Source organism: Myotis daubentonii, chromosome X (assembly GCF_963259705.1).
Source record: "Myotis daubentonii chromosome X, mMyoDau2.1, whole genome shotgun sequence".
Classification (NCBI taxonomy): domain Eukaryota; kingdom Metazoa; phylum Chordata; class Mammalia; order Chiroptera; family Vespertilionidae; genus Myotis; species Myotis daubentonii.
This window is the reverse complement of record NC_081861.1, coordinates 65846685-65860082: the sequence shown is the minus strand read 5'-3', so window position 1 is coordinate 65860082 and position 13398 is coordinate 65846685. Positions and strand designations below refer to the sequence as shown.

General features: G+C 42.2%; 1 protein-coding gene across 1 annotated transcript; it reads left to right on the top strand.

The window, feature by feature from the left end:
- Positions 1–593: 593 nt before the first annotated feature.
- Positions 594–2804, top strand: LOC132224986 (eukaryotic peptide chain release factor subunit 1-like). Its single transcript, XM_059680188.1, has one exon. The coding sequence runs from the start codon at positions 626–628 to the stop codon at positions 1937–1939; it is 1314 nt and encodes a 437-aa protein (XP_059536171.1). The 5' UTR covers positions 594–625; the 3' UTR covers positions 1940–2804.
- The last annotated feature ends 10594 nt before the right edge of the window (positions 2805–13398 follow it).

The following is a 13398-nucleotide window of genomic DNA, read 5'->3' as shown; positions in this document are numbered from 1 at the left end:
ACGCCAAGTCCAACGTAACCCGAGGACTGTCTGTAATTACCAGAATTGTCACATTGCAATGGTTGATCAGTGATGACTTATTGTTAACATTACATTCAGGCCATTTTTAAATTAATGAGAATGCTTGATGAATTGATGAGGTTAACAACTTGGGGGCAACACATTTTTATAATGTCTAACTCCTTTAGTGACATCAGTTCATCTTGCACAAAGCATTTCTCTCTTTCACACTCTTTTTTATCTTCACTAGTAGTCTATTGGGCTGCTTTGGAGAAACAAGTTTTCACAGAGTAGACAAGAAACTCTTAGATTATCTAATCAGATATCCTGCTAAATACAAGTATAGGATAATTAAGCTTTCAAAAACAATAAAATATTTTTTATTATTTTTGTTTAGTAACAGACATTTTATTTATTATGTTATTTTTGGCCTTAAGATGGGTTTAATTTTTTTCTTAAATATTTTAAAATAGAGTGATGTCACAGGCCCCATGTGAGCGGATTGCAACACATGCAGCTGCCTGAAGAGAGGAGCTGGAGTCCTGTGTCAGAGCCGCAAAGTCGCCGTCGTCGGGGAGGACCAGCCGCTGCCGCCCAGGACCCTTAGGGAGGAGGAGGCGAGAAGATGGCGGACGGCCCCACTGCTGCGGATAGGAACGTGGAGATCTGGAAGATCAAGAAGCTGATTAAGAGTTTGGAGGCGGCCCGTGGCAATGGCACAAGCATGATATCATTGATCATTCCTCCCAAAGACCAGATTTCACGAGTAGCAAAAATGTTAGCAGATGAGTTTGGAACTGTGTTTAACATTAAGTCACGAGTAAACCGCCTTTCAGTCCTGGGAGCCATTACATCTGTACAACAAAGACTCAAACTTTATAACAAAGTACCTCCAAATGGCCTGGTTGTTTACTGTGGTACAATTGTAACAGAAGAAGGAAAGGAAAAAAAAGTCAACATTGACTTTGAACCTTTCAAACCAATTAATACATCATTGTATCTGTGTGACAACAAATTCCATACAGAGGTACTTACAACACTACTTTCAGATGACAGCAAATTTGGCTTCATTGTAATAGATGGTAGTGGTGCACTTTTTGGCACACTCCAAGGGAACACAAGAGAAGTCCTGCACAAATTCACTGTGGATCTCCCAAAGAAACATAGTAGAGGAGGTCAGTCAGCCTTGCGTTTTGCCCGTTTAAGAATGGAAAAGCGACATAACTATGTTCGGAAAGTAGCTGAGACTGCTGTGCAGCTGTTTATTTCTGGGGACAAAGTGAATGTGGCTGGTCTCGTTTTAGCTGGATTTGCTGACTTTAAAACTGAACTAAGTCAATCTGATATGTTTGATCAGAGGTTGCAATCAAAAGTTTTAAAATTAGTTGATATATCCTATGGTGGGGAAAATGGATTCAACCAAGCTATTGAGCTATCTACTGAAGTCCTCTCCAACGTGAAATTCATTCAAGAAAAGAAATTAATAGGACGATACTTTGATGAAATCAGCCAGGACACGGGCAAGTACTGTTTTGGAGTTGAAGATACACTAAAAGCTTTAGAAATGGGAGCTGTAGAAATTCTAATAGTCTACGAAAATCTGGATATAATGAGATACGTCCTTCATTGCCAAGGCACAGAAGAGGAGAAAATTCTCTATCTAACTCCAGAACAAGCGAAGGATAAATCCCATTTCACAGACAAAGAGACAGGACAAGAACATGAACTAATTGAGAGCATGCCCTTGCTGGAATGGTTTGCTAATAACTACAAAAAATTTGGAGCTATATTGGAAATTGTCACAGATAAGTCACAAGAAGGATCCCAATTTGTGAAAGGATTTGGTGGCATTGGAGGTATCTTGCGGTACCGAGTAGATTTCCAGGGAATGGAATATCAAGGAGGAGACGACGAATTTTTTGACCTTGATGACTACTAGGTCGTCGACATGGGTCCGGCAAAATGTGCCTCACCCTCCAGCATCCAACCCAAGGAGCATACCCATGGTGGAATCCAAACAGATCCCTGCCTTACAATTGGAACATTTCCAGAACTTAATCCATGAGCATTGGATACTGAAAAGAAAACGGAAACAAAACCAGATCCAATCCTACACTTTGGTTTGTCATGGTGTCAGCGCAGCAGCAGCCTACAACTAAGTTCCTAAATGCCACTTTGGACTAATTTAAACAAGAATCCCAGTTTTTACTTTTACTTGATGGTGAAATTGGTTGCTCTTGTATTTTATGAAAAAAAAAATGATTTTTTTAACCTTCATACATAGAAGCAAAAATACTTTAACTGCTGGAAACCCTCAAAAGTTAATAGACATGAGATCATACTGATTTGTTTCTTATTTTGATTGGAAAAAATTAAATTGTTGCATTTCGCAGTGACCCATTTACATGGCATTCTCAGCTTAGACTGCATAAGAAGAAATATATGTGGTGAAATGTTGGAATCATTTCTCTCTCGGTCTCTTGTTTAATGTTGAAAGGGTGAGCTAATAGGCAATTTCACTCCCTCACACTACCCGTCCCCCCTCCAGACTGTTAGTTTCGAGGATGCAAAGTGCATTGTCAAGTCAAGCTGACACAAGAAGCATCGGGCCAGTGCATTGTTTCCTTCCATGTGTTTTGCAGGCAAATTTGTGCCGGGGTTTTGGGAGCCCTTAGATCCGTTGCTTTGACAAGGGCTCCCATAATCTTAGCCTAAAACCAGTTTGGGATGCACATGTTGGGGCTTCTGTGCTATTGCTGGGAGTGGGATAAATAAAACATGCAATTTAAGTGGAAGCAAAGAAATTTAAAGATTATTTTATTTGATTTGGGTCTGTCCTTGGTAAAGGGGAGATGGTCGTGTTTTCCTTGCGTTGGATGGCATGAGATTATGTGAATATTTTGATTTTTTAAAGATGAACTGCAAGGTTCTTTATAGGAACAACAGATAAGACATGTGTGACTGCATGTAATTTTAACCCCTGACCTCCTGGTGGGGTGGGAGCATCTGTTTCGAATATGGGACTTGCAAGTACCTCTCATAGGAGAAAACATGAGAGGGGGGGTGGGAAGGGCGGGAAGGGATGGAACACAGCTTCTGGCACCAGGACATAACCATGTTGGGTCCACAAATGGGCTTGAAAACCTGAAGCTCATGCTTCACAGCTGGGCTGCGAGTTGGGACTTGACCCCAGCTGACATGCAAGGTCATCATGTGCCCGAGGTGGTGACAGCGAACAAAGTGTATAGGATGTGCCCAGTGGTAGCAATGGAAAAAAGTATACCAAATGGACTTTGAAGGGCCAAAGGTTTTAAAAGTCAATTGGTATCACCTCACACTGATAGGGTAGTGGGGTGCATTTGGTTTTCAAATTGGGTACTTTCAACACTTTAGTGCCTGACTGCTGTTCTTCATTAACTTGACTCAGTCACTCGTAGCTTTATTGGTCTGAACCAGCTCCTTGTTCCTAGGTTGCAGACCTGCCTATCGTTCCAATAATCTTGTTTCACTTGAATGAAGGGAGTATGTCTTAAATGTAAAGTTTCTGGTTCTCACACTGTACTCTGAGGTCCAAATGACTGCCTGTCGATGTGTAACCTGATGTCTCAACCCCCAATGAGAAGAGTCAGTTCTTTGGTATTCACCAATGCGGGAGGCTTCACTGGAACAGGCTTTTGCTTTGGGCTCTGCTATTTGTTTGCAGAACACCCAAGAGCGAGCAAACATGCCCTCTTCACAGCAGTACCTTAGGGATTTGCCATTGTAAATGGGTCTGATGTGATATGACAAGACGAGAGAAATTGGATGTAAATTTACATTTTTGACTATGCTTATTGTTTCACATGATACATTTAGGGTATGCAGCTCCATTTGTAGTTTTTATTTTTACTATTTAAGTTTGGGAATGATGCCAAATTTTTGTATTTCTTTAATCAATGTGTTCTCTTCAGTGATATATATTGCATTATATATTGATGTGCGTATCAATATATACTGATATGTATTACACTTAACATACAAACACATCAATATGAGGGGGTAAAAACCATAGCCTTTGCATTCTCTATAGTCTCTACAGAGAGATCCTAAGCAGCAAAACCTTGGTGTAGTGATGTACAGAAATGGAGAAGAGTATTAAACCATATTTAAGAATAAAAAAATATTTTAAAATAATTTTTATTTTTTAATTACAGTTAACAGAATATTATATTAGTTTCAGGTATGCAACATAGTGATTAGGCATTTATATAACTTAAAAAGTGATCAGCTTGATAAGAGTACTATCCATCAGACACCGTACATAGTTATTACAATACTAGAGGCCCAGTGCATGAAATTCTTGCATGGGGGGGGGGTCCCCTCAGCTCAGCCTGCACCCTCTCCAATCTGGGACCGCTGGCTCTTAATTGCTCACCTGTCTACCTGCCTGGTCGCCCCTAACTGCCCGTCCCCCACAGCTAGCCTGGTCACCCACAACTGCCCCCCCCCCCTGCTGGCCTGGTCACTCCAAGCAGCCTGCTGTTCAGTCATTTTCTTGTCTCTCACTAACCCCCCTGCTGGCCTGGTAGCCCCAAACAGCCTGCTAGTCAGTCGTTTGGTTGTCCCTCACTAATCCCCCTGCCAGCCTTGTCACCCCACGCAGCCTGGTGTTCAGTTGTTTGGTCGACCCTCACTAGTCCCCCTGCCGGTCTGGTCATAGGCAGCCATCATTTGAGGGCCTGAGGGTTAATTTGCATATTACTTCTTTATTATATAGCATTATGGACTGTATTTTCCATGCTATATTTTACATCCCTGTGACTATTTTAATAACTGGCAGATTGCACATCTTAATCACTTTCCCTTTTGCACCTATTCTTCCCAACCTTCTTCCTTCCTATCTGGCAACTATCATTAAATCTTTTTACACAGCAAAAAGCTTACAGTAGTTTTCATGGTCACTTTCATAAGGAGAAACTCTGATCTGCAACCCACTGAAGAATGATGATTACGACAAACAAGCAAAATCTGAAATAACTTTTTAATATCAATGTTTCTATGTTTCTATAAACCTGCCCCTAAGTTTTACCATAAAGATAAAAAGAATTAGAATAATAATTGAATAAGAATCATCAATGGTGGGTATATAAGAGGGGCACTGCACATATGCTTGATGCTGGGCCCAACTGCTTTGGTTATTTAACACTGAAGAAGACAGCATTTGTTTATCGCAATAGGGTTCTTTATTTTTTAGTGTTTTCCTCGAATGTCAGTATAATTATAAAAGGAGAATTAAGGCTGTTAGACATGCAATAACTGAAAGCTTTTTGACAGTACATACTCTATGGCTGATAAATGTCCACTGACACTTCCTGTGGTGTGCTCAATGAAATATAATAAATCAACTAAAAATTGAACAAGTATTTTGAAAAATACAAGGGTCATAGCAGAATAACTAGCTGTTCCATCCATCTCAATTACACTTCATCTATTGTTGGGGATAGTCTTCAGGCTCAGTTGAGTAGACATTGGCATTTATTTATTATCATGAACAGCAAACTATTATTCTTATGGTCTTAAAAGTACTCTTTTTAACTTTTATTGATTTCAGAGAGGAAGGGAGAATGAAAGAGAGCTAGAAACATCAATGATGAGAGAAAATCATTGATTGGCTGCCTTCTGCATGTGCACTTGACCAGAATCAAACCTGGGATCCTTTAGTTTGCAGGCCAATGATCTATCCACTGAGCCAAATGAGCTAGGGCTTAAAAGTACTTCTTTACCACAGATACAGTGATGTCTGCCAGCTTTCTTTATTATAAAGGTAACTTTTTCACCTTTGTAATTAACTAATTAGTAATTTATAGGTAGCTATTTTGAGAGTGTATATCCTTCTCCCTAGCACGCTTAAAAAAAACAACAACAAACCAAACCACACAATTAGAATGTATTGATGAGTTTTCCTGAATCAGTTACTAATATAGCTATATAAATCATGATTTTCTATCAATCCTCCATTTGTTAGGTGGCATTTTATTGGTTTTATTTTTAGTAAGTCATTATTTCCATTGATGAGAAAGAAATTGTAATGGGTTGCATTTCTTTGATGTCAATCACACATTAAAACTTACTTATAAGCAATATTCAGGTTCTAATTTTTTTTTGTTTTTCTTTCTATATTTTTATTTTAAAATGTTACATCCTAACTGGACTGATGTGAATTAGTTAACTGATCAATTATTTTGACTTGCTGGGGAAGAAAATAATTAATCAATATAAGCCAGGATAAAAGTTATCTAGTACATTAATATATTAATTATAATTATGAAGCTTGGAATTCCAACTCATTTGTGTGTCTTTTCCATAATATTTTGCAGTGAAGCTTATTATCATTATCATGATTATTACCTTCCTTTTGTCAACCATAGGAGGTTATTTGTGAAGTAATTTGACTACTTTGAAATAAAGTTGCTTTTTTACCAAATGTCCCAGTTAGGCTCAGTAAGGATTCCATTGTGATGATTAATCAATGACTAATTAGAAATAAACTAATTTTACACGATTTTTATAAATAAATGGGGAATAAATATCTTGTGGACATTTTGGTGAGGTAGAACAAAAAATATAGCTTCCCTAGTTTTAGAGTAATTATATTCTTAAAGAATATAATAATTTATTCCCTTATACATTTAGAGACTCATTTTTAAATGTTTGCTATTTCAAAATGCACATAGAATTCTTTATTATGCTTATTACTAAACAATGCAATATTTCTATGACATTAGAATGTAGTTTTCCAACAATTTTTCTGGCAATGATAAGTACTAAAATTAACTGACAATGACAATTTATTTATTTAGAAGTAATAACTTGTTAAATAATCATTGCCTGTTCTAGTTCATTGAAGTTTAGAAGAGACTTGCCTTAAGCATAATATAAATATTTTTATAATGCTTTACTCCTAGATTTCAAAAGGTTTAGATGAAATGGTTTTTGAAAATACTTAGGTACCATAAAATATGGTTATATTAGAGCTCTCACAGAAAGCAAACAATTCCATTCTGGCTATTTGAAACAGAAAACAAATTTATTAAAGAATATTAAGTAGTTAATGGAATTGTTAGAAGTGCCAGATATGTGAACTTGAAAATAAGCTTCCAATAACAATATGAGAACCACACTGTAGGACTGGACATATGAGGAAACTGCTGCTGCTGCCACAACTGTTCTGCCCACACACAAGTTCCTAGGAACTCAAATCTACTATGACTGCTATAATTCATTGAAAAAACTGGATGTGTTTGGGTTGGGTCTGAACCCCTCTGCTAGGGACAGAACCTCCTTGGAAGCCAGGAACTGGAAGAAGACACAAGTAGCCGCAGGTAGGTGGGACATGCTTTATTGCAAACAAAGCAGCCAGCCATCGCTGTTCCGGAGCCCGTTATACTAGCTCAAACAAATGAGGCTTCTTGCCAATTGGTGACATCAGTGTTACACAAAACAGGTGGGTTACACAAGAGTGCACCTTTGCAGTGTGTATGCTGGTACTGCTGTGTCATTGCCTTTGTGCACACATATGGCAAATAGGCCTTTAACATCTGGTGTTCTCTTGGTCAGAGCCCCAACAATTTGCTGCTACTGAGGCTAGAACAATGCATGGCCCACTCAGAGCCAGCTTCCTCACACTGCTTGATTCTGAAGTCTCAAGTTGATGAATCTGCAAAATCATACTAAGTGCAGCCTCGCTTAAAGGCAGACCAGGAAAATGACATTTTCTGATTCTACATTGGGAAAGTGGTCATCAATATGTGGGACACCATCAAAACATGAAAATGGTGTTCAAATGATGGGAAGCCTCAAATGACAGATAACATCTATATGCAATATTCTACAAAGAAGACACACTTGCTTGCTACAAAGTGGACACACATGCATGTGCACATACACATCCCCACTACATAAAGAACAGAAAGGCCCAGAGTTCCAGTTGTTCTGCTTGGTAGCTGGATGGCTTGGATAAGATAGCTAACCTCTTAAAGTAAAGGTCAAACCTCACATGTAACATATGAAGCCCTCCTTCTTTATTTTGTAAATATAGACCTTTGGCTACTCCCAGTTCCCTTGTCTTATGGAAATGTGGCTGCTCTGCCTCTCCCAATTTCCCTGTCTTATGGAAATGTAACCTTTTGCAGCTTTGCAGTCTGTTCTTTTTCCATGGACCCCCTTAATTTAAAAAATTCCCTAAATCTGCCTACTTCACCCCTAAAAATTCCTATTTCAATGTGGTGGGAGTGGGACTGTTTTATACAGGATGGAAAGTGTAGATCTCAATAAGTTTGTATGAGACCTGAAGTAGGAAGGATACTTCTTGGGTCCTGGGAAAAGTCAGGGTGTGGGGTCAGTGCAGGAGACTGGTGGGTGATCGGCCAGGGAGGCACAAATGGCGGCCAGTAGTGCAGAGCATTGGGAGTGACAAAATGGCGACCAGTAGCCCAGAGCACCAGAGGCACAAATGGCGGCCAGTAGTGCAGAGCACTGGGAGCGACAAAATGGTGGCCAGTAGCCCAGCACATCAGAGGCACAAATGGCAGCTAGTAGTGCAGAGCATTGGGAGTGACAAAATGGCGGCCAGTAGGCCAGCGCATCAGAGGCACAAATGGCGGCTGTTAGTGCAGAGCATTGGGAGTGACAAAATGGCGGCCAGTAGGCCAGCGCATCAGAGGCACAAATGGCGGCTGTTAGTGCAGAGCATTGGGAGTGACAAAATGGCGGCCAGTAGGCCAGCGCATCAGAGGCACAAATGGCGGCTGTTAGTGCAGAGCATTGGGAGTGACAAAATGGCGGCCAGTAGGCCAGCGCATCAGAGGCACAAATGGCGGCTGGTAGTGCAGAGCATTGGGAGTGACAAAATGGCGGCCAGCAGGCCAGCGCATCAGAGGCACAAAGGGCAGCCAGTACTGCAGAGCACCAGAAAGCAGGTGTAAAACACCGCTGGAAACTACTTTCTGTTTTTTAACTGTGGAAAAGTGGCCTCATAAAAATGAGGCCTCCAAAAATTAGATAGGAACTCGCTCTCATACGCCCAAAGGGAAACCAAACTATGCCTGTTGAGAGCTGTCCGAATGTCTTTGATCGAGCTAACCTTCAGTACAGTTATGGTGGTTGAGTGCCCGCGCAGTTTGAACTCTGTCCTGGCATTCGTAGAAACCCTGCCTTTCTACCAGGTAGTGTGCCCAGGGGCAGTGGGCAAATTCCCGCGGGGTTGGAAGTCCAGCGTAGGAACTGATTTCTGATATCGTGGTGCACCATGGGTATGCAAATCACAGGCGGTGCTGGGCTGGGCCGCAACACCAGTTGTCCCATGGGGCTCAGGGCGGCGCCTTAGAGACCCTGACCATTGCTCTTCCTTTCTTCTCTATGGGTCCGCTTGGGACCCCGAACTGGGTTTTCCTGGAGAATAAAGGCGTTTCCTGACACTGAGGCTCAGGGGTTAGCTAACTTTCACAAGTCACTCAGCCGGTAAGCGGCACAGTGGGCTGACAGTTTTGTACTGTTCCAGCCTGGTGTGCTCTCCTGCTCCACTCAAAAGCTCCTCCTAGTGACCCAAACACCCCTGACCCAACTCCAGCCCACCTCCATTCCTTGGACGCCTTGGTTGCACCCCTTACTCTAGGTTCCAAGCCAACTATTCACTTCTTGTAAGTCTTTTTAGGTATTTTAGTGTTGATCCAGCTGCATTAGGCTTATTTAGTTATTTTTTCACTTTTGATCAGAACATGATTATATGGCCTTTGGAGGGGCGGGTGTGTGGGTGGCTGAGACTGAGCCCTGGAATAGTTGGGGAAAGGCAGAAATAAAAAAGACAGTACAGTAGTAATTATTCACACTGACACAAGGGAGAAAAAATACTGAAATTTATTAATTTATTAATAAACTGTATTAATAAATATTAACAGAGCTTCAATTACACATAGTATCAAGCAGTCTGACGTATGTAATTGAAATCCCAAAAGGAGAGGAGAGATAAAATCGGACCAGAAATATTTAGGAAATATTGTTTAAAATTTTTCCAATTTTTACAAAAATGAACAACCCATATGTCCAGGAAGCTCAGTAAACCCTAAGCAGTATAAATATCCCAAACTGCCACACCTTTGGATTTTTAAATTTGGAGGAATGAATTAGAATATTGAAAGGCGCACCGCCCTCCTCTCCGGGCGGTGCGGGGGGGGGAGTCTGACCACCCGGGTCTGAGATCCCTCCGCGTCCGCCATAGGGCCTGGCCTCCCCGGAGCGGGTCCGAGTGTCCGGACCGGCTGCGTGGTGGCGGGCTGAGGGGTGGGGCCGGGCGGCGACTGACCACGGGGGAGGTCATGGGAGCGGAAGGCCTCACCGCATGGCTCTTTCCTCCCTTCCCCGTGGTCGGCCGCTGCTTGCCCACGCTGGGGCCGGGGGTCCATACGGCCCTCGGGGCCCGGTCGGGGGGGGGGGCTGGGGCCTGCGTGGGCCTGCCGCCAGGCCCCCATGGGGGGGGGGGGGCATTGGCTCCCGGGCCCATGGCGGCAGCCCGGTGTGGGCTGCCGCCAGCCCGCTGCCCCCCGGACCGGGCCCAGTGTAGCAGCGGCGGCAGCGGAGTGGGGCGCGTGCCCAGGCTCAGGGAGGCCGCCATGCTGCAGTGCACCGGCCCCATGGGCCGGGCCTGCTCCGAGCGGATGCCGCTCCTCCAGAGCTGGGCCGCTCCACCGCCCTCACCCCGTGTGCTGGGCCTGTGCCGCCCAGATGTGCCGGAGTCCCGGTCTGCCCGCAGGCCAACTGCGGGTGCTGTGTGTGGGGGCCATCCTGCCTTGTGGCGAGTTCGAGCGGCAGCAGCAGGAGCCGGACAAGGACTGCGCCCTCCATCTTGCCTTGGGTCCTCCATCTTGGGACAGAACCATGTGCGCCCTCCATCTTGCCTTGGGTCCTCCATTTTGGGATGGGGCCATGTGCTTCCTCACGGGAAGAAGCCGCTGCTAGCCACACCCAGGATTTCTCTGGATTAACCAATGATGATCAAGGGAAGTGCACGCCATCACTATGACCACATCCTGTACCGACTCGCGCCTGGCCAATCGGCGGGCCCCACAGTCCCCTCTCCTGCCCTCACTCCACCCCCCTTTGAAACCCCCTGTCCCATCAGGCCTCGCTCTCTCGGCCACTGGAGCTTACCGTTGCATCGGTGAGCGTGGCAGGGGAGCCAAACCCGGGTTTGAAATAAATGACTCTTTGCTTTTGCATCAGACTGACTGGCTCCCTGGGGGTCTTGGGAACTTTGAAATCTGGACACAACAATATAACTCTGTGGAGAGTTCTTTGTAAATTTTAACTCCAAATCTCCGTGAACTGTGCTACTGTGACTGTGTTAATGATAACCTACTCTTCTGTACATGCTCGTATATTCCTATCAACAAACCTCCATTAACTTTGGTTTGCAGATTTTCAAAGGGTAAACTCATCACTGAGGTCAGTTTCTCCTGTCTATCTATATTATGTCCATCAGGGAAGCTACTAGCCCATTTGGGGCTTCCATGCAGAAATAGATTTAAAAGCCACATCTTTCCTGGAGCATATGAGGTCCTTTACCAGGACAGAAGGTTAAGTGAGCAGAGCAGTTTGATTTTTCACATGCCCTCACTGCCCTTACTAGACTACAGGACTTTTTTTTTTTTAAGTTAACAAACTTTAAAATTGTCCTTACCATCCCTGTGTACTCTAATACTATATTCCTTATAAGAATGGGAGTATGAAAAAAAATGTGAGTATGCATGTTAGGTGTACATCTGTGTGTGTGTGTGTGTGGTAATTGAGAGTATTGTGAAGGAAGAAGGTACTAGTAACTATTTACTATTTAATAGTAAAAGAGGGAGATAGTCCTCAGAGTAGTTGCTGCCTAACTTTCTCCCCCGCCCCCCAATAATAATAGCATTACAGCTCTAGCCAGCTTGGCTCAGTGGATAGAGCGTCAGCCTGCGGACTGAAGGGTCACGGGTCCGATTCCAGTCAAGGGCACATGCCTGGGTTGTGGACTCCATCCCCAGTAAGGGCATGCAGGAGGCAGCCAATCAATCATTCCCTCTCATCATTGATATTTCTGTCTCTCTTTCCCTCTCCAAAATCAACAAAAATATATTTTAAAAAATAATAGCATCACAGTAAAGAGGCATTTTGTTTAGTTCATTTTACTTTTTAGAGGTAACTTTTTAATACTTTTTGAAATTTCATTTTAATTATAGTTGACATACAATATTATATTAGATTCAGGTGTATAACATAGTGTTTCAACATTTATAAGCCTTACAAAGTAATCAATACAGTAAGTCTAGTAACCATCTGTCACTGTACATGATTATATTATTGACCCCATTTCTAAGCTGTAAATTACAGCTCACCATAACTTATTTTATAAACAGAAGTTTGTACTTTTTAATCCACATCCCGTTTTCCACCCAACCCCCAATCCCTTCACTTTGGAGACTATCAGCTTGTTCTCCGTTATCTGTGCATTTGTTTCTGTCTCATTTCATTTATTCATTTGTTTTGTTTTTTAGATTCCACATATAAGTGAAATCATATGATATTTCTGGCTCTGTCCAATATTTTCACTTAACAAAATAATCTAGGTCCATCCATGTTGTTGAAAATAGCAAGATTTCACTCTTCTTTATGGCTGAGTAATATTCCATTGTGTATATGCACCACTTCTTTGTCCATTAATCTATCAATGGACGCCTAGGGTGCTTCCAAATCTTGGCTGTTGTAAACAATGCTGAATTCACATAGGGATGAATATATCTTTTGGAATTATTGTTTTCATATTCTTTAGGTAAGTACCCAGAAGTGGAATTGCTGGGTTGTGTATAGTATTCCATTTCTAATTTTTGTGGAACTCCACTGTTTTTCATAATGGCTGCACTAATTTACAATCTAATCAACAGTGCACAAGGTTTCACTTGTCTCTATCATTAATTCTTTAAATAGGTTTTCTGCCACTTTCTCTCACTCTTCTCCTCTGGCACACCTATGATTTGAATGTTGTTATGTTTAATGTTGTCCCAGGTGTCCCATAAACTATCCTTATTTTTAAAATCTTTTTTTTTCCTGTTACGAGTGGGTGATTTCCACTACCTTGTCTTTCAGCTCACTGATTCATTCTTCACTATCAGCTAATATGTTATTAATTCCCTGCACTTTTTTTTTTCCATTTCAGTTATTTTATTTTTTCAGTTCTAAGTGGTCCTGTTTTATATTTTTTATCTCTTTGTTGAAGTGCTCACTGAGTTAGTCTATTCTTCTACGGAGTTCATTGACCATCCTCACATCCAGTGTTTTGAACTCTTTATCTGGGAGATTGCTTGTCTTGTTTCATTTAGTTCTTTTAAGGTT

Coding starts and splice junctions, on each gene's coding strand:
- LOC132224986 (XM_059680188.1), top strand. CDS start 626: ATGGCGGACGGCCCCACTGCTGCGGATAGGAACGTGGAGATCTGGAAG.